We start from the raw sequence: 22,476 nt of genomic DNA on the forward strand, positions 1-22,476 counted from the left end.
CAAAGAAGAAAATAGAAAGAGTGGAGTTTAAATGGAACTTTCCCAAAAGGTGAAACGATCTCTTAGTATTCATCTGAAGAATTTTCACACGGAAATGAGTTTTCTGTGCTACACCGTAACAAAAAAAAAAAAAAAAAAACACTCCTCATAACATTGCCTTGTAATCCTTCAGTATAAAACCTATTTCGTACATACTGCAATCATGGATTTTTATATTCAGCCTGGAAACGTCCCAAGACCAACTAAAAATACGTGCAGGAAATGAACACTTGTCTGTCGTTTATCTCATTTTACTGCCAAGTAATGGGGGTGGGGGAGCGAGTGCAGAGTAGTTCACCACTGTAAGAGACTTCAAAATTGGTTTCTACAGATTTTTGTAATAAGTCCTCTATTAATTTTAGAGCCTAAATTAAACTGCAGTGCATTACACAGAATGTGTTAACTCCGGAGCATATTAAGCCATGTATCCAGATGTCACATGACACATCACAGACAATACAGAGGTAATGACGTCCCGAAGCAGTGGCACATCTGCAATATGTTCTCTCCCATTAATAGTGAAACAGGCCACATTTGAGCCGAGCTGACACATTACTTTGCTCCTCATATACGGGCCGTTGGCAATGAAACTGTGTTATATGGCCCAGTAGTGCTGACAGGTTTCTTTCTCCTTCTCCACCTCCTCTCCAACCCCTCCCTACTTTTCTCCCACCACACCCCACTCTCCTCCCCTCCTCCTCCTTCTTCTTTCCGATTCATTTCTACCTCCTCTAGGCTGTGGAAAAGACACGTGGCAAGTGGACGAGGGGAAGGATGGATCTTCAGCCTGGAGCTAGAGCCTCCCCCCGGGGAAGCCGACATCAGACGCGAGGCCTCACGGGCCGTTGACCTGCTGTCTCCTTGATTTATGGCGGCTGGGGGCCCCTGGCCACTGCAGACTACTCTCCCTTCTCTTCACTTCTCTGTTTCCCTCCGCACACACCGCAGGACGGCAAGGAGCCACACACACTGCGCTGTCGTCTGCAGGAGTATCCGGAGAAGGATTTCATATACACGCAGAGCTGCACGCGTACATCCACTTCTTTCCACTTTATCCAAAAATAAACACCTCTTTAAACACAGCAGCACTGCAGCACTGTGTCCCACCATCCCACCTTGGGTCAATTAGAGCAAAGCTCCTCTTAAAGCATCCACTGTTGGACTGTGTGTGGATTACTATCAGTCATGGTGTTGGGCGTAGAGACCCCAATGTAGCTGCTGTTAAGAGGCAGGGCTGGATCAATGGAAGTGCGCTGACTGACGAGATGATGCTCGTGTTTTCACGTAGCTTGAGAGAAATCAGCAGCCAGCTTTTCCCCACACATCGCTCTCCTTCTGTGCCGCAGTAGCTGCCCTCGGTGGATTACTGAGACGGTAACTGTGTATTTTTAACATGAGACTTGCTTCAGTTGGAAAGCTGCACATGAGATCTGCCCCAGCACCTTAAATCCTCTAACTCTAAAATATTTAAATATACCTTTGATTTATTTACTTTTTTGTTTTTTTAAAAAGCTGTATTCTGAGAGAGTGAGAGCCAACAGGTGCCCTCGCCATGGTGTTGCCACCCCCAGACAAACGCCACGTGTGCCTGACCACCATCGTCATTATGACCAGCATGGCCTTCATGGACGCCTACCTGGTGGAGCAGAACCAGGGTCCCAGGAAAATCGGTGTGTGTATTATAGTACTGGTGGGGGACGTTTGCTTCCTAATTGTCCTACGGTATGTGGCGGTGTGGGTCGGTGCCGAGGTACGCACTGCTCGACGAGGATACGCCATGATCTTGTGGTTTCTGTACATCTTTGTCCTTGAGATCAAACTCTACTTTGTCTTCCAGAATTGCAAGGCTGACAGGAAGAGTCTGGAGACCGTAGCACGGAAAGCTTTGACATTACTGTTGTCTGTGTGCGTGCCAGGTTTATATTTGGTCCTTGTGGCTCTGGATAGTTTGGAATATGTTAGAACTTTCCGGAAGAAGGAGGATATGAGAAGCCGTCTGTTCTGGGTGGCTCTGGATTTGCTGGACCTGCTTGATATCCAAGCCAATCTATGGGAACCCCAGCGGACAGGCCTGCCCATCTGGGCTGAAGGTCTGATGTTTTTCTACTGCTACATCCTGCTGCTTATCCTGCCCTGTGTGTCACTTAGTGAAATCAGCATGCAAGGGGAGCACATGTCACCTCAGAAGATGATGCTGTACCCAGTCCTTAGCCTGGTCACCATAAACATGGTCACCATTCTTATACGTGGAGTAAACATGGTGTTGTTCCAAGACAGCCGGGTTTCCACCATTTTTGTTGGCAAGAACGTGGTGGCTATTGCCACAAAGGCGTCTACCTTCTTGGAGTACCGCAAACAGGTGAAGGAGTTCCCCCACCCACAGAACGCAATGGCGCTGGAGCTGCAGCAGAACTCTGTGAGCCACACGCAGACGCTGCCCAACGCCACCAGTTTACCACACGAATCTTCACCAGCTCAGGATGTTATAGACACATGACTGCCAGCGCTGGACATAGCACCGTAGACAACGGACTGCGCTCCAGCAGAGAAGAGTAGGGAATAAAGATGTTAGCTGCATGACAAGATGATACTTTGCTCCTTGTCAAGCTCACACAAACTGCTGTGAAATCACAAAAAATAAAATAATTTAGCTGTGTGTCAGAAAATACTGAAAACTTGACTCTTAAGTGCAGCGTGCAGACTTCAAGCCTGGACAATTTTATAATGTGTTATTGTGTTTTTAATAGTTTCACATGTTTTAAGAAGTTCAAACTTTATTAAGAAACCATCTCCAAACTGTGCAGCCCTGTGGCATTCTGTTGTGTAAAATTGGACAGCTGGTTCCCCTCAGTGACTCGCTTGTATTTTATTTTTTCCCCCTAAATGTCACATTTTTACTGTGCAACTGTGGCATTTTCTTTTGGATTCCAGCAGCAAAGGACACAGCACTCAGAGTGGAGCGGTGATAGAGGAGGAGGAGAAGAGGGCACGAAAAAGTCAGTCGTGATGCACGTTCTGCGTTGTACGAGATCAAGGTTGGTGGCTTTTATGTGTTGTTCTGCTGAGGGGGGAGCAAAGTGAAAGCTGCTGCTGTGGTCAGTGTGAAGCTTTACAATCATGACCCCCATGAAAGCAGCAGTGCACAGTACTATACCATCCACAGCAATTACACCAGCGATTGTTTCAGGGTGTGTGTGTAGGGATGCGAATCTGCTGAGCGCATTTGCTCGAATGCACTGGAGGTTTCAGTTATTTACAGTTGTTTTAGAACACAAGCAAGTGGTTGATAGGTGTAATAATCTCGAAATGAATCAAAACTAAATGTCTGCATCATAAACGAGAGGAAATGACGGTTTAAAGATGAGTTTGGTTTTCTGTACTGTACATTCCATCCTAAAGTACTCCAAGTCTTGAAGTGCAGAGCTCAAAGGAAAATTGGCGAATATTATTTAAATAAAGTATATAAAAACTAAATAATGTTTTCCAGTTTATTATTATCATTATTAATATTATTATTATTATTATTGTTACTATTATTATTGCAGGATGTACATTCTTTACATGTTGGAGGCCAATATTGTTTTAATAAAAGTATTTTAAAAAGTGTAAAAATTATGTGGTTTTTTTTTTTTTCCATACTCGATCACTTCATGGTAAATGATTTTTTATTTTTCATTATCGCCCACTGCTGAAAGGTGGTAAGTGCAAAATTGTAGAAGTGTGTGTGTGTGTGTGTGTGTGTGTGTGTGGGGGGGGGGGGGGGTCTGTTACCATTATATCGTATGTACCACTAGACAAATTAAATGAAACATGCAGAAAGTAACCAATGGATGTACAAGTAAAACTAAAATTTTCTGCTACTTTCAACTGTTTTTTCACCAATTTTGTGCTTCTAGTTTCTTTCTGTCAATTTCAGCTTACTATGCACTTTTCAGCTTATTTTTGCAAGTTTCAGCTATTTCTGCTATTTCATACCATACCAGCTTTATTTATAGAGCACTTTAAACACCTACAGGATCAAAGTGCTGTACACACAACAAAACAATCATACAGTCAGATAATAAAAATGATTAAAATGATTAAAAGTCACATAATATTTCAGCAAAAATGTAGGCGTTTGTATGCCAATATTAACCTTTTCAGCTAATTCCGCATTTTTTGCACTCATTTAAACATTTTTCAGCCTAATTCAGTAAAAATTTTCTCTCTCCACTTTCTCCTGGAAATTGTAGTTTATTTCTTCTTCTTTGTCTACTATTCAGCTGTTTGTTTGTTTGTTTGTTTTTGTTGTTTTTTTTTTTGTTTTGCTTTTTTCAGCTAATTTTCTTTTTTTTGTGCTCATTTCTGCTTTTTTCAGCCTAATTGGGTACCACTGTGCTCTTGCCACTTTCTTCTGGTAATTTAAGCTTCTTTCTGTGTTTTTAGCTACTAGTCAGCTGTTTTTTGCAAATTTCTGCTTTTTTCAAATAAATTCCATTTTTTTGTACTTGCTTTTTTAAGCCTAATTTGGCACATATGTGCTCTTTCCAGTTCATTCTGGTAATTTCAGCTTCTTTCAGTCTTTTCAGCTACTTTTCAGCTATTTATTGCTCATTTCAGCCTTTTTGCAACTTACTAATTTTTATGCTCGTTTCTGCTTATTTTATCAAAATTCAGCAAATGTGTATTCTTTCTGCTTTCTTCTGCTAACTTAGGCCTGTTCTTCCATTTCAGCTACATTTCAGCTGTTTTGTGGAAAGTTTTTCAGCAATAAGCAGCCACACTGCATTTTCGTAGGGAATGCAATTTCTCTAGTTAATGTTTGAAGGCAGCTCCTTTTAGGATTTCTGTTACAGCCATCTAACTTTAAACAAAATACTAAAATTGCCCAAACTCAGCAACTTTTAAAAATATTGACATAAAACTTGGTGTGGTAGTAGTCAAAACAGATCCACAACACATATTTTGAATGTGACCAGATTGTGTAAGATCTTTGCCTTAAAAATTGCTATTAACTCCCAACACTGTGTTTGTTAGCAACAATTCTCAGTTGAATGGGTTTTAAGGAAACTTAAAAAAAATAAACACTTAAGGTACAGCTACAGCTGATTACATTCTGAAGTCAATTCAATTTAACAACCATCATAGATAATCAACATTAGTCAACACAAAAATGGCTCTAGCTCAGTCAAAATTATAGTCTAATGTGGTCGTAACAGAGACGAACAATAAAAACGTTTTGATATATTGCAATATTGCATATTGTGCATTAAGTTATTTTCAAGGGCTGAGCAAAATGACTCCAACTTTGTCACTTATTTTACCATAAGATAATCTTGGTTTAAAACCCTGGCATGAAAGTCAACAGGTGATTTACATTCCTTTAAAGCGATGGTTCCCAACTCTGGTCCTTGAGGAACACCATCCTGCATGTTTTAGTCATTTCCTTGCTTTGACACACCTGATTTGAATAAATGGGTGATTTACAGGCTCCTTCAGAACTTGAGGAAGTAATCAAATCACTGAATCAGGTGTGTTGGATCAGGGAAACAAGTAAAACATGCAGGACAGTGTTCCTTGAGGAACAGGGTTGGGAATCTAGTCTTTTTCATTCTTTTGTTTATTATAAACAGCCATTTTCTACATGCCATACAATTATTGAGCTAACACCATTTTGTTTTCTATGAAAGTTACCCCCCCCCCCCCATCAGCATCATTGCTTCTCTGTTCTAAAGGTTACCTACAAAGTCGTGTTCAAAAAGAGATAAAAATGCCTGAACCTTTTCTCAGTTTCTGCCTTTTTGTCCCAGTTCTCATTATCACCTTCCTGCTTACTTTGTTGTTCTGCTAACAGTAATCTTCTGTGTTTGAGTTGCCTTCATATTTCCACTGGGGATTGTAATAACAAACCTGAGTGTTGTTCAGGGAGAGAGACAGCAGCCACATCAGAAAAGTCACTTCCCTGTAATCAGAAATAAATTAATAAATAACTGCAGATCTCAGCAACACAGTCCAACTTAAACACCAATAACTGTCAGCAGAGAAACACAAATTACCAACAAGGTGACATTTGCCTTTTACTTAGATTAGCATAATTTCTGGCTGCTTCCCCATCTGTCTAAAAAATAGACACAAACATGCTATTTGAATGACATGAGCTAAATCAAAGTCATGAGACAAAAAAAAAATGGTTATTTGAATTAAAGCAACAGTTCAAATATTTTGAAATGGGGTTCTAGGAAAAGTTTTGGAGAATTATTTTCTTAGATAACTTTAATTTCTACAAATAGTGTTTAATTCTGATGGTATTCATTGGTGTCCTCTCAATAGAGCAACTGCTTCCCGATTTTCCATAGTTGTGTTCAAATTCATTTTTTTCCCCCTAAAGCATTTTTTTCTGGCTTTGAATCAGTCATGAAGTATGGAAGCCTGTTTCCGCCATTGAAAATAAATTAAACGTCCAATAGTATGTCATAATTTTGACTTGGAAAGTCAAAATTATGACATACTATTGGACGTTTAATTTATTTTCATTGGCAGAAACAAGGCCTGTCGCGATATACAATAAATCAATTAATGGCATGATAAATTAAAATTATCTCATTTTTATTTATCGACTTTATTGTTTCTTCATTTCTCTCTCTCTTTCTACTGACAACACGGCTCAACTCCGGTGCTCTTCACTGACCACTCCCTTTCACTTTTCTCTTTAAAATCTGTTTCAACTGTCCTGATGCATGTTCAATGCATGCAATGTTTTAACTGTCCAAAATCACGTTTTTGGATTGTTCAAAGCAGCTACGTTGAGAAGCTAAGCTACGAGCTAAGCTAACAGGCCGACCTCGGGGAAAAAAACTCTGTCTTGTCGAAGCTCCAAAATTCACAGTTGAATACTTGTGCCTTCGTGTAAAAAGTTTTTCTCTGCAAAAAGAAGCTGAAAACTTGTTTACTGATTGTTTTTAAATTAAAAGCTTTGTGCGAAAAATGCTATGCTAAAGAGCTCAAACCACACCGAGCATCCACCATTTTGAGAACCGAAGAGAGACAGCCCACGTCACGTCAAGGGGCCTCCCTCCCATTTTTCTTAAAGAGACATGCTGCTCGCTCCCTTACTATCCATCCTTTGGTTCAAACAGACCTATTTTACCATCCGGTGGTCAAAAAATGGTACTACATGCAAAACAAATTAAACATTTCATCTTAAATTTGACAATAATTACTAATTATTGTCAAATTTCAAACATTATCATTTATCGCAATAATTTCTGAGACATTTAATCACCCAGCAAAACTTATCATGGCAAGCCTAGTGGAAACGGGCTTCCTTACACACAGTATGTTTATAAAAAGTGGAGAATATAAATGTATTTATTTTGAACTTATATTGACATCAACCCAAATTCCTTAAGGTGATTATTATAGGGTTGAACAAAATTCTGGGCTAAAACTGGACTAAACATGAAACGAATAAATCCATATATCCTTTAATGTTAGTGCTGTAAAGGAACCAAATAAAAAAAGCATCATATTAAAAAAAAGCTTGGGTTTATTATGACTCAGATTGGAATTGTATTACTCTGAACATGAATCTATTTATTGATATGTATATACAGTATAACTCAACCACGTTCGTCTCAGTAATCTGAAAAAACTGTTTCGTCACAATTATGTCAGGGAGCGATAACGAGCGAGAGGAAAACAAGTACATACGGTTAGACAGTATATCAGGTTTTAAACAAACCTCTATGGGAGCTGGACTTTGGAGAAAGCTTTAACATCACGAGCCAACGTCTGTACAGAGCGCTGCAATTATTTCCGATGGACAGCCTGAGCTACACACAGCCTAGTTTTCCAGCATCGACTGAACTTTGATCTGTTTTGTGCTTAGCTCCACAACATGGTTCTAAAGGGATTTGGTGCTGTCAGGAGGCCAAAGTGAAAACTGTATCTACTTCACTGTGGAGCACTACAGTGGAGAAGTTAATTCTGTGTATTCTACAGTGCATATTTTTAACTCAAGTCCTGCTGGAACCATATAGAGTTGGATGATGCAACCCAGGTAAACAACACTTCACTGCATGTTTCATGGAAGATAAGTGACGCCTTTCTATTAGTGGAAACATCCAACTCTCATCCTCACAGCTCCGCCTGTTTAAAATTGGATCTGATGGTAATCACTTCATTTTCCCTTCATCAATAAAGGCCCGGGTTTCTGTGAAGAAATTTATAACCACCGTACATAATTTTAAACATAAATCCTCATATAATGAGGAGATGGAGTTTTGTTCAAACCTTATAAATTACAATTATCTCATTACTGAGAGATCGCACAGGATCCACTATCACATGGAGTACATGTTCAGAATCACTTTTAGCTCCTACCACATCAAACTTTACCTCATTGTTGACAGTTTGACCAAGTTATAGCCATTTTTGTGTTTGCAAAGTTCTTTAGCTGTGGCGGCCATCATGAACTGGAATGACTGACTAGTTGTATATAGTTTTATTACAACCCATCCAGTGGTTCCTGAGATATTTTACTAACAAAACTGAGTTGATTCAATGAGTTAAAAACACAGTTAAAAAAAAAAGCATCTTGTGCTCTCAGAGTGCAAGTTAGGGATGAGTCTCGGCTACTGCCACACTAGAAGCTCAATATTTTTAAAACTGGCTAAGTTAAAGCCAGTTTTGTTTGCCATGGTTGCTTAGCTGGGGCAGCCATCTTGAAATGAATCAAATCCACAAGCACATTAGTTATTGATGTAGATCCAGTGACTACTATCTTAGACATTGGTAAACATAATTGTTATGAGATTTTATGCTAACACAGCAGATCAACAAACATACAAATATGAGCTGAAATATTACCCCCCTTAAACTTCTGGGAGCAGGTGATAAAAATTAATTGGAGTTGGATCGTTCCACGATATGCTGCAGGACTTCTAATTTTATTTGCTTACTCCTGCACTTACATGCACATGTTGCATCGTGTTGTTTACCGTCCATCATCTGTCAGCGACAGGTAAGAAGATGTCTGCCTAAATGAACCGTCCTTCCGAGTCTTCTCCCCGTGTAGTCTTTGCTGTCATATCAAGGTCTCTCTGTAGTGCAGCCTTGTTAAAGGACAGCAGTTAATCTAAATTTGACACCATTCAAGATGAACAAGGAGATTAAAAAATCCAATTACACACTTTGAGCACCACTAAAGGATTTGCTAATGTAGGTGTGATAAAGATATGAAAATAATGGGGAGGGGGAGACAATATCCATCCATCCATCATCTTTACCCGCTTCTTCCTTTTCGGGTCATGGGGGTCACTGGGGCCCATATTCAGCAGTTACTGTGTGAGAGATTGGGGTCGCCCTGGAGAGGTCTCCAGCCAATCACAGGGACACAAAGAGACAAACAATCATTCACTCTCTCACACCTAGAAACGATTTAGAGTTACCAATCAGCCTAACATGCATGTTTTTTGTCTGTGGGAAAAAACCGGAGTACCCGGAGAAAACCCACGCATGAATGGAGAGAACATGCAAACTCCACCCAGAAAGGTCCTGGTCCGTGATTTGAACTGGTGTCATTTTCACTGAGAGGCAACAGCTCTACCAACTGAGCCACCATGCCCGCCCCCAAAAACAATACAGAGTATTCATCCATCCATTATCTTTTACCCGCTTCTTCCATTTTGGATCACGGGGGTCGCCAGTGCCCATGTCCAGCAATCACTGCGCGAGGGGTGGGGTACACCCTGGACAGGTCTCCAGTCCATCACAGGGACACGGAGACAAATGAGAAACAACCATTCACTCTCTCACTCACACCTAGGGACAATTTAGAGTCACCACAGAGTATTCAATTCAATTCAATTCAGTTTATTTATATAGCACCAAGTCGCAACAGGAGCCATCTCAGGGCACTGAACAGAAACGTTCATATATAAAAATAAGTTAACACTATTTATCTGTGGAGCAGACTGCTTTGAATTTAACTCAATTGCAGAACTCTCATCTTGAGCAAGCATGAAGGCGACAGTGGAAAGGAAAAACTCCCTCATAAGGAAGAAACCTTTAACAAAACCAGGCTCAGGACAAACGGCCATCTGCTTCAACCGGCTGGAATATATTTGTCTTTTTTATCTGTTTAAACTTTTTTTACTTTATGCGTACAGCACTTTATTGCAGTTGTGGATGTTTTAAAGAGCTTTATAAATAAAGTATTATATATCCTGTATATGTATTTTTTTATATTCTACCATAGTGCAATACGAGGTGATGAAACTTTAAAACATATAGCTGCATGATCACACTTGGTGAACTAGCTAGCTCTCTGCTGCAGCTGAATTCACATTATCGCCCGCCACCAAAATTGAAAGCAGAGCATTAACGATTTTGCCTGTGTCTGTGTGTTCCTTTGTCTGTATTGTTAGCAAAATACTGAAAGCACTGAAAATACTTTCGTGAAAGTTTCAGAAAGTTATCACTGGGTGCACGCCAACAACTGATTAAGCTCTGAACTCAGTCCAATTCAAGATTCAACCATCACAAAACGAGTATACTGCAGTGAAGTTTAGAGACATTTGGTGTGGTAGTAACTGACAGTCATTCATAACACATATTCTAACTGTTAACAGATCATGTTGACCAAATTAGTTCAAACGGCATCACAAGTTGGTCTCAGTTCGAAACTCTGGCATGAAAGGGTGCGGACGATATGCAGAGAAATGCTAATTCCTTACAAATCTCTAATTCTATTTGGACAGTAGAATCAGCAAAAAGTACTTCAGTCAAAGGATCAAGTTGTACTTTTAAAGAAAAAAACTCTGAACGAGAATGAGCTTTGGAACCATTTTCAGTACTGATCAGAGACTTTTATGTGTCCGGCTCTAACCAAGTCTTTGCTGCGGTCCGGATCTCAACTAATTGTTAAGCTGACAGCGTGGCTTAACTGCTGTTTGCATAAATCCCGTCAGCACAAGTGGATGAAGCGGAGGTGGGGGTGGTGAAGTAAATGGCAAACTTGGGAATAGAATAAATTACCTGTGGCTGTCTCAGCAGCAGATCACCTTTCCGAGACCCTCGGTGCGAGGGACTCATCCATAAATCAACAGGCCTGCGCATCAAGAATGTAAGAGTGTTCTCTCCTTATGTAATAACTCAGTAAAAGCGCTTCCTCTGTCTGCGCGTGATTTACTGTGAATCCATGACTTCCTGCAGCACTTAGTCTCTGCTAACTTCAGTGAGAACTCATGAGATGGGATTTGTATTTTAAAGTTGTTGCAGACTCTCGACCACCATCACATTTGCTGACTTGCAGGACGTGTCTCCACCGGTTGCTCTCCCAATTTCACACTTGTAAGTGAAAATCTTTTTTTTTCTCATGGTATAATGACTTTTGTCTCTGCACAACCGTTCAACTGCATAACACACTGTGTGCGGTAATCTATATGAAAATCGTTTACTGATTCCATCGCACAACTAGATGGTTGTCGTTCCAGTGGACAACAAAAGCAGAAAGAAATCCCCTTCAACACCACTAAGTATAGTTTTTTTCAGAAATAATGCATTTCATTTCTTCATATTTTTCTAGTTGACTAAAAGTAAAACTGACTTCTTGTCGGTGTCAAATGAACGAGGCTGGCTCAGTGTCTGAAAAAAATTTCAGTTTGTGTATGCTGCTATTCTCTGCCGGATTACTGAATTATTACATTTTAGAAGAACACGCTGTGCTTGATGAGGGTGTTTATGCTTCTAAAATGTTAAAAGTCAAACAGCCGGAAAGAGAGTCAGCACGACTGGTTTCAGCACATTTTTGTCTGATGAATGGAAAATCCGAGTATTGTTTAACTGCACCTGTTGAGGGATGGAAAAACGACATGATCTGTCAAACCAACTAAAGCCAACTGACAACATCAAACTTTAACAAGAGCCAAAGTTGGAAAATTCGACAAACAAGGACGACAATGAGTTCATTGCTGCTGGTTTTGTATGGTGGTCTTGAACAACATTTGAAAAAACGGAATTACATTAAGCTAAACCGGAAGTGGTGCTTTGACTGTTTTTTATTTGATTTTTTTTTTTACTTTATTAACAACATAAAACAGAACAATGTACAATAGGGTCATCTGTATAAATAAAGGTTGAATGAATGAATGAATTCCTACTATTCGGTGCCTTTTGAATCCACATGCCATAATGTGGTATATTTTGTTTAAAGGTGGGCTAATATTTATTTTATTAATCTCATCTTATGTGCTTGTCTCACCTCTAACATAACAATATGTACACAAGATTAATTTATTTACAATAATTATATCTAATTTTAAATGCAACTTGGGCATCCCCTTTCATGCTTCCTGAAATTAAGTTACAATTTAAAGTAATAAAAAAAAAAAATGTCATTTTGAAATAAAGTTTTAGTAGTTCTATTCATAATAGTTCTCATCCAAGGACTTTTTATGGTATCAAACTTTTTTTTTATACTTAAATTATTAAAAATAAGTTGAGTCCTTGAGTCAGCTGACCACACCGTTACTCTAAAATACCCGTCAACCCCGGTTTGGCTTAATGTAATTCCGTTTTATCAAAAGTAATTCAATTTTTTTTAATGTAATTTCATTTTTTCCCAATGTAATTCCATTTTGTCAAATGTAAATTCTATTTTTTCCCCAATGTAATTCAGTTTTTCCCCCCACTTCCACTTTGGCTTATTGTAACTCATTTTTTGTTGTTTTTTTCAAATGGTGTTCATTTACACCTCAGGGCCACCGTAGTACAGTAGCCATCTGCTTTTCTGACATTGAGATTTGCTGTTGGGTCTGTAATTAACTCGCATTACCCATCTGCATCCAGATTTGACTTTGAACAAATAAACATTTGTTGACGGCAGCTGAGGTTGGGTCGAGTTTGTTTCCTTCACACGCAAACAGATTTTTGTGTCGCCTGTACCAAACTTTGCCCAAACGGGAATGGTCAGTAAACTCTGGCAAAAAAATAAAAACTGCAGTAATGTGTTGTCAGCTGTAATCTGAGGCATGTATGAGAGTCTTGTTCCTGACTGTTCTCAAGATGGAGATGATAATGAGGTGCAGTAAGTCATGTTTTTGGCATTATAAGTTATGTTTTATTTTGAGCTGGGAATACTGGGAAATTGTATAAAATTACTTTAGGTTTAGGGCTAGACTTACTGGGAGAGTGTAAAAAACGAGGTTGAGGTTGGACTCGGATGACAAATGAAAGAAAAGAGAATAAAGTTCAGTTTAAAAAAGGTATTAAAAATTAAGTGTGTCAAGTTTGGTGACCGGCTGCTTTGCAATCACAATCTGCAAATTAATTTGTGCTTTTGGAGCACAGTGAAGCAAAATATAATGTTAAAAGTTTCAAAGCTTATTGTGTAAAAGGTGATTTACTGTCTGTCAGATGTGCTGAAATATGTTCTTACTAATGTGGTTGTGTGACAAAAATAGCATCTTTTTGTTCTCAAATTGCCCCAGAGAAAAGGTTCTTGTGCAAGTTTGCTCTTTGTGGTGAGCTGGTTTCGGCTGTTCTCTTCTAAAGATAGACCTAAAAGACAAAAAATAAATAAAAATTTAAATAACATAGCTCCTATGAAGCGCACAAGTTGCTGGTAGAACTTTTTTTTGCAGGCGTATAAACCAAGTTGTGTGTGATTGGTCAGAACTAAATTCAGTTTATTTAAATAGCGCTCCATTAATTAAGTCTTAATGAAGTCTTTGAGTCTTTGTCACGTTGTCGGTCGCACAACAAGAATGGGGGGTGAGAGGAGAGAAAGTCCATCCCCACTGAAACTCAGAATATCCTCAGAGCCAAATCCTGAAAGAATTTGCCTTGGCAGTAGATGTCCGTCAAGAGGAAGATCCACTCCAACAGGAAGATCATCACCAAAGGCAACTTTCCTCTTGACATCCACCTGGGTAACTAAAGCTACGACTTCGTAGGATGAAATCTCCTTTTTTGATGAATGGCTCCAAGTTCCAGCTTAGTTTTAGACATTTTAGTTTACTTCACGAACCTCAGATAAGTTTTCCCAACTTTTAAGCTTAGTTCCAAATTTAGAGATCTCTCTTCAAAGCTAAAAGCCCTTTTCCTCTGCTAATATTACTCATTATTCATTCACATTTCACACTGTTGTTAATACTCATAATTGTGAATAAAAGTTACTTTCAATGGTGATTTTAACATAAACAGTTGTGTGTTGATTTCAGCATGAACAAACTTGTGTTTTGAGGCGTTTAACCTTATTTCTCTGACCTCTTAACCTTCTTCTACATTTACTTTAAGACTTCATTAAGAAAAGCAGCCAAGTACACAGGTGTCAGGAGTCAACAGCTGACCGAGACTGTTAGAAATTAAAGCCATCTTTAATTTATTTGACTTAGAAGGATAGTCAAATAACTCTTAAAAGGATAGTCAAAGAACGTGTGGAAGGAGATAGCACAATTCTGGAGCACAGAGAAGACAAATTAGCTAAATGGTGCTTCTCTGGTTAGCAACAGAAGAATCAAAATCTTCCTCCTTCAACTCCTCCATCAACTGAAAACAAACATCCACCCTGACAAACATGTCGTCACTGTGCTGTTTCTGTTTGCACGTAACGTGTGCTGCAGAGGGAGAGCTTACCAGGAATTATCACTACACTTTCTCTTTAGAGAAGTGGTTCCCAACCCTGGTCCTCAAGGAACACCATCCTGTATGTTTTAGTTGTTTCCCTGCTCTGACACACCTGATATAAATGAATGGGTGATTAACAGGCTTCTGCAGAGATTAAGGGAGTAATTAAATCACTGAATCAAGTGTGTTGGAGCAGGAAACAACTAATAGGTGCAGGATGGTATCCCTCAAGGACCAGGGTTGGGAACCACAGCTTTAGAGTACAAAATGTCCAATTACTCTGCCCTTTTTCCATTAGTACCTTTAGTACCGGTTCACCTTTTATTTATACAGGTTGGCTTCAATGAGCCACAAGGACTCATTTCCAAGACATCTGCTCCAGACAGAACATAAAGTACAGACAAGAATAACAGTAAACAATGACAACGATAAACTACAGTAAAAATAATAGAGATGATTGATTATATATATATATATATATATATATATATATATATATATATATTATATATATGTTTATATTTATTTATTTATTTATTTATTTATGTATACACACACACAACACGATGACCGACGGAGCTTGGAGCCGGGGAGATGACGCCCTGCACGGCCTGAGGTGGCTCCAAGGCTCTGGTGGAGAGAACCGGGGTGAGTCGGGGACCGGTGGAACTCCATCTAGCTCACTCTGAATTTTGTCGTCGGCCACCAAGCACAAAAATGCCTGCATTAGATCACGGTGTTGTCATTATTGTTTTTAAAAGCTTAAAAATTGGTCCAGCTCCTCCTCGAGTACCGGTAATTGCAAATGGCACATCGAGTGTTGTGAAAATTTCTCAAAGCCCTAGTGGCTCCACCTCCTGACCAATCAGTGACCGACAGCGTTCTGACGTCACGTTTTGGTGCCGATTCAGCCCGGCTGGAACCCCAGACACAAGGGTACTGAAAAAAGGGACCCGTTCTATGTACCATTACTAGTGGAAAAGCTTTGGAGCCGTGCCGAGTCGAGTCGAACCGTGCTGTACCGTTACTAATGGAAAAGGGCCATGTTGTCTGTCTAGAACAGCTGTCTCTTGAAAATGAGTCCGCGTGACTCAATGAGACTTACCTGTATAAATAAAGACAAATCTTTGGCGTGCTGGTCCAAGCAGGAAGGCACCTCTTAATGAACTCTAATTTGTCACACTATCTTTACATCCTCATTGCCCCAGTGTTGCATCATATGTTAACGTTGTTTCCCTCAAAGAGGAACAAAATCTTCAAAAAGAAACACATTCTATCAAAACATGTAAAGATATGAGCAAGAAGAGGTAAAAAGATTGCAAACTACTTTGTATACTCTGTATAGCAAGAAAATACATAAATTGCTCTTTCATGTACAGGATAAAAAATAATTTATAACAATTTAATTAAACACAAGCACGCACAAAATACCTGACAGTAAAATCATGATTAATTAGGTTTATTAAAACATTTTGCTGAGAAAATAAAAGCTATGGGAGCCTGATTTACTGAGATATGATTGTGGCTTTCACTTAAAGAGATTTATTTGAATCGTTGTTACTGCTTTAAGTTAAAATTAGATTTCTTTGAATATCTGGACTCCTTCCAGTACGTGTTTTTGCAATGATGGATGTCTGAAACAGAAGCCCCACAACAATCTGTGGCTCAGAGCTCATCTTAAATGCAAGATGATATAAAATGGACTTTATTGTCCCATAGGAAGTCTTCTTGGACACACGTGGTATCTCCTGTTTAATTTCAAATCAAAAGACTGACAGTGTGAGTCAGTGAGAATCAATTTTTCCATGGAGTCTTATCAGAGCAATCAGTCTTCATTTCACTCTGCTAGATTCACCAGGGACGACTGCCTAATATTATGTACACACATTGATAAGACGCTGTTGTGTTTCCTTCAAAGGTTGTGAGAGCGTGTGCAGGATGGATTAATCACCGAGCCACAATGCAAAGGAAGAATCAGCTGTCGTAAACCGATAAGCGTGAACGAAAGCTGAGCGAGCGTCACGGCTGAAAGATCCGCTCGTGGTCTGTTGTGAAAATGGCCTTCCTAGTTTGCATTTTTATTAATAGGCTTTTCTGGAGGTGTTTGTTTGGTCGCTACTGCCCCAAACACAAAGTGGTGAAAGTAGAAGAGCAAAAGAAAGTTAATGGGTCTAAAAGAATAACTTGATGGAAAAAGGAAGGAAAATAAAAAAATATAAAAGCCTAGCATGTCATGAACAGATGCATTTTCATGGGCTGCTTTAAATACCAGAGTTGTTTTGTTGTTTTAACTCATATTGTTATGCTGAGAAGAGTTACAGCTGCTTTAGTGTATTGAGGATGACTGTCAGCCACTACCACACCAAAATTTAGCTCAATATTTGTTAAATTACTTCAGTTACGTCACAAGGACTGAATATCTAGAGCAAAAGGACCGACTATGAACACAACACAGGAAGCCAAGTTCAGTGCTTTTATTTACAGTGAATACATTGCAGGAGATTATCAGGAACCTGGACAGTGAATGATGTTTGAAGAGAACAAAGTCCATGCTCAATAATCCAGGTATACAATCCAACATATACTTGGATTATTGAGCATGGACTTTGTTTTCAACCAGTTTGACAAGACTGTCAACAAGGAAGAGGGCCAGCAATGGAGGAGGGGGGCGTACCAAAGGGACCATCTTATCACAAGCAGAACTGGTTTGTTTCACTTTGGAGTAAGCTGTTGGGGAAAGAGTCAGTTTTGTTGTTTGTTTCCTTGACTGATGAAGCCTTCCAGACCGAAGGCACAAAAAAAAGAAACTGTCCAGATGACCAGACTGAAAAATGTTGGATGTTTGAAGAGGTTCCAATAATCCTGTTTGAGTATATACAGTACATAGAAAGTAGGCACTGGTGGGCGAGTGGTTGGAGAGCAAGGATGACAGATGAGGTCACGAGGTGGTTTCCAGAATTACACAAAGAGTCCAAGAACAGGTAGGTCTCAGGAGGTTAATTGGAAACAGCAAAAGGTACAGGGAAGTAAACTTAGGTCACTAGGAATATAAATGGCTTGAAGCATGAATCATTGGTGAGATAATGCTGCAGCAGCTAGGAGGAGTCATCAAGTGTCTTTTATATGCTGGGCGTCTCATCAAGGAGATTGGTCTCAGGTGTGATCGTCTGGCGCCATCTAGTGACCGCAGGAAAGAAGTGACTGGAACTCCCACAAGCTAGTCAAATTTTGGGTTGGTCAAATTTGTTTATTTGTGGCTGCCATTTTGTTTTGGGACTGACTTTGAATGTTAATAAAGTTTAGAGGTACACTCAGTGATTTTTGAGAGTCATTAAAATTCGTCGTGTACGAGATATTTTGCTAGCAAACAAAAGTTTTAAAAAACAGATCTTGCTAGATCAGTGCAGAGTTAAGTGTTTTGGGACACTCCTAGGTAATAACACCAAACTTTAGCTCAAAATCAGTAAAAATGGCAAGAAAAGTTATTTTCATGTTTGTTTACATAAATTTTAACATTAGTTCTTAATGTGAATAACATCTCTCCTCAAAGATAAAACTACGCCATTCACTTTCTGAAATAATACTACTGGTTTATGCACTCATTTCATACTTGCCATAATTCCACACTGTTCATTGTTCACATACGTGAAAATAAACATTACAGAATTGTAACTTTGACTAGGTTTTGTGGTTTTCTATTCAAGTGAGGGGGAACACAACAACATTGCTAAGAACCATTATTCCTTTGATCGAGGTCGATTCGCATTCATTATTTTGATTGCACACATGTTAACAAGGTGTTCAGACCTCCAAGTTTATCTCCACAAGACAAATTAACGCACACCTGGACACACAAAACAAAACATCACCTTTGGTGGTTGATGATAAAGATGGTTAGCACTAAAAATACAGAAAACTATTCTTTGAAGTCAAACTTTAAATTGCTTAACTGCTTCCACTTTTCAGGCTGTGTCTTAAGAATCTGATTTCTCACCAACAACAAAAATACTCACTGCCATTTACTAAAACTTTAATTTTTCCATCTGTAAAACAAAAACAAAAAGACATGAACTTGCATAAGTTGACCGTTTTGTTAAAATGCAGTTAATGCCGAGTGCTAAATGCTAAATTAAACTTTTTACAGAAGGTGACACTGAGTTTCTACAGCTAAAAGGAAGCTAAAGACTAGAAAAGCTAAATATAGCAAAATGCTAGCTGAAGGCCAAAGTAAAGCTAGCTAAAAGCAAAAAGTCACAGAGGACAAAAGAAGAACAAGAATCTTGAAGCAGATTTCAACTAAAACAATGTTTCTGAAGGAATTGAAGAGATCTCAATGTATTTCTATGGGGAAGTTAAAGAAAATCAATTAATAAATATACAACTAAAGAATTGCAAAATACATAATAGCAACTGTCATGGAAAAAAACGGCCTCACAAAAGATTAGGTGTAGATTTCTTCCAGATTTATTACAAAGCTTTGTAGAACAGTTAACAATCACAGAAGATACAAGTACACACTCATCAATGCCTTCACCTGCCTGAGGTTCTGACCCGTCCTGAGCTTCCCTTCATATAAGCTCTTAGTTTACAGACTCCTAGGTGCCCGTTTTCCTCCCCCTCCCACCGTTCTGCTCAGCTGTCATCAAAGCAGCTGTGCACAGAAACGATCGGGAGTTGCAGAAGACGAGAACATCTCAAGGACTCTCTAGGAACACATCACTGTGTCTACTATATCAGTCAAACCTTGGGCATAAAAAAAAAAAAAGATCTCTTTGCCGTCTCTTTACCGACCGTCGCATCAAGACTGATAGAGGAAAATCATGGAAACATTTAATATTCACAATAACAGTAAAGGGGTAGAAAAGTTTATAAAGTCTATATTAATTTCATAAGATATGATGCATGCATACTTGTATATACACGTTCCCTCGACAGCAATTATCTCCCAAAAAAACGGAACAATTTCAACCATTCTCTGAATGATATGCAAATGATCCTCTTTTGTCCCCTTCATAGGTGGAGACCTGCCAGAACAAGACATTTTTCACAGTGAGGTTGTTTCTAAGAGAATATACTTCTTGTATTTAATTCTAGCCCCATAAACGCTTATAAATCTGAAGGAGAGGCAAAAATCCCAGAGGTGGTGCTTCAAAATCATCAGCATGGCAGCTAAACTCTACCATGTAAAGAACAACAAAGTTATTTTAGGGGCAACGCACAACACTCCGTGCTGAAGGACTGGAGCAAGCAGCAGCAACCCAGTTTCCTCACCATCCATCACTGCAGCACAGCAATTTACCCAAACAGCAAAGAAGTGTCAAAACTATACTGGCAAGACACAAACAAGGAGAGAAAGCGTCCCCAAACTATAACACTGTGGAGGAGGTGGGTGATGAGACAAACTTTTCAAAGCGGGGATATGTTACAAGGCCAGGCTGCGTGGGGCTCCTCTCGAAAAGTGGTCCAACAAATGTGGTGGCTAAGCCAGCGATCACAGAACACACACAGTTGGTACCCAAACAGGCTTGTTAGTGGGGCAGGAAGGCGAGTCATCAGTGCACAAGATCATGACGGACAGTGACGCTTGTTAACTTCAGAGGGTGGCTCGTTAGGGAGAAGCACCAGCAGCTGGTTTGGTCCATGCTGGTCTCCCCAGACGGCTGCCCCTCTGACTGATGGACGTCAGTCAATAAATTATCTGCAGGTGGTTGTTTATTTTTTGTGAAATATCAAAATCATTATTTCTCATCATTGCTCGACTTTCTTTCCCCCTTGATATTTGAAACCACAACTCAGAGCCTGAGTTTTACTCTTAGGGGTAAAAGGAGCTCCAGTTTCAGTTCATCTTCAGCTGGAACAGAGACATTGGGTACTAACAAAAGATTCATGTGGCAACACTGCCCCCTGCTGGAAGGAAACGTCTTTACACGTTTCCAACTTTTGGTGTAAATTGCAATTATTAAACTTGAAAGTTCCTGGAGAAACTTTGACGGGGACTGCCTATTTATTAATAAATTATTAACACTTAATCATATTAATAATTAATTAATAATAGGCTATTCAATTATTATTAGAAACTTAATATATTTGATAATATTGATATTAAGTCATATTAAATACAAATTATTAATAATTATTAATGTTATTTGTAATTATTAAAATGAATCATTAATTTAAGTTAATTATTTTTTACTAATTAATAATAATAATAAGTGATCATAGGTGCTTCCATGCATGTTGAACCAAAATGGCTCCAGACGTTACTCGGTTTCTTTGAAAAGTGTTCTATTAATTTCCTATGGGAAATTTGTCATTTTCATTAGCATAATATGTCGCCAAGGTAACGCCAATTGCCAATAAAATTAATAGCACACATCTCGGAGCCGGGCCGGTCGTTTGGATATAACTTTTGTAGGGGTCCATTTTGCGGTTTGGGCTGCATTAATGTTGAAAAATATACGCTTTTCAGGTGTAGAATAATAAGTGGGCAGTCACCAACTAGTTTCTGGAGTTGGTGAAATATTGCGTCTTTGTTCGCAAATTACTTCACCATGGTAACTCGAAATGCCAATACAAGTAATAGCACACATCACGGGCCCGAGCCAGTCGTTCTGATATAACTTGTGGGGGTAGATGTTGTGGTTCGGGCCGCAATAATGGAGATAGAAATGTAGACTCACTTCCGAGGTGTAGAATAATAGGTGCCTGCCATGCATTTGCATGGCAGTCCCCAAAAACAAATACTGTAAACTGTAAGCGGAGCTTGTATAGCTTTAAACATAACACAGGCAATTTTATAAACAATGAGCTAAAATTTGATCTGTTAATAGCCGAGGGTCATCCTCAACTGAGCACGATGATGTAAAATCTGTTTTTCAAACTGCATGCAACTAACTATTAGTTAACTTTGTGTTAGCAAAATAAACCTATGTACAAATTGATGAAATCTTCAGAAAGTAATCATTGGATGTACATCTACAACACATTTCTAAATTAGTCTGCTTTACAGATATTGAGCTACACTTTGTCAGTATCTGAGAGTCATCCCCAACATGTGATTAAAGTTAGTTATTGCAATAATGCATGGAATTGTTTTGTTTATAATGCCCAAATAAAATGGCTACAACTTCTCAGAAAATAGTCTTAAGCAGGCAAGTCATTCCATACGTGAATGACCTTTAGCTGCTGGGATGCTTTATTTCTGATTTGTTCACTTTTTCCACAGCTGTCCAGAAATGTTGCAGTGCTTTGTGTGTTGACTTAATATAACCGTCCTCTGTTGAGTGAAACTTAAACACGTCATGCAAAGAAGAAATAAACTTGAGACGCATTGAAGCCACATGCCCTGAAAACATTGATTTAAAAAAAAAAAATAAAAATCCTTTTCCTGAAAACGGCTTAATTGCAGCTGCTGCGACAAGTCAGACCGGCAGGAGGGGAACATCAAACTCATTAACTTTACCCCGAGGCTCATTTCACCAAGAAAGATTTATAACTCATCTTAAAAACTGCTTGTACCAAATTTTGAATTCCTCTGGCAGTTAGTTGAAGTAAAAATTTGAGTCAGCAAGTTGAAAGTTGTCCTCCAGTGCCGTTACTTTGAGCTAATTAAGTCTTCCATCAATGAATCAGAAGGAAACCACGAAAAAAAAAATCTGTTTATGTGGAGCAGGGCAGCGTTTCAATTAATATGAATCTTTGGAGTTTTATTAATGTAATTATATCATTGGAGGAGTGAAGGGATTATGCTGAGAATCTACCATCCAAATGCAATCCTAGTACAGTTTAAATTGTAGCATCTTTACATCAGCATATTTGTATGCTGCTCTT

The 22,476-nt window shown here is 39.0% G+C and overlaps 1 protein-coding gene across 1 annotated transcript; it reads left to right on the top strand.

The window, feature by feature from the left end:
• Positions 1-1,451: 1,451 nt before the first annotated feature.
• On the top strand, positions 1,452-2,536 carry tmem121ab (transmembrane protein 121Ab). Its single transcript, XM_037685909.1, has one exon. It carries the CDS (start codon positions 1,592-1,594, stop codon positions 2,534-2,536), a length of 945 nt encoding a protein of 314 aa, XP_037541837.1. The 5' UTR covers positions 1,452-1,591.
• The last annotated feature ends 19,940 nt before the right edge of the window (positions 2,537-22,476 follow it).

Source organism: Nematolebias whitei, chromosome 12 (genome assembly GCF_014905685.2).
Source record: "Nematolebias whitei isolate Nwh7 chromosome 12, NemWhi1, whole genome shotgun sequence".
NCBI classification, from domain to species: Eukaryota; Metazoa; Chordata; class Actinopteri; order Cyprinodontiformes; family Rivulidae; genus Nematolebias; species Nematolebias whitei.

Coding starts and splice junctions, on each gene's coding strand:
- tmem121ab (XM_037685909.1), top strand. CDS start 1,592: ATGGTGTTGCCACCCCCAGACAAACGCCACGTGTGCCTGACCACCATC.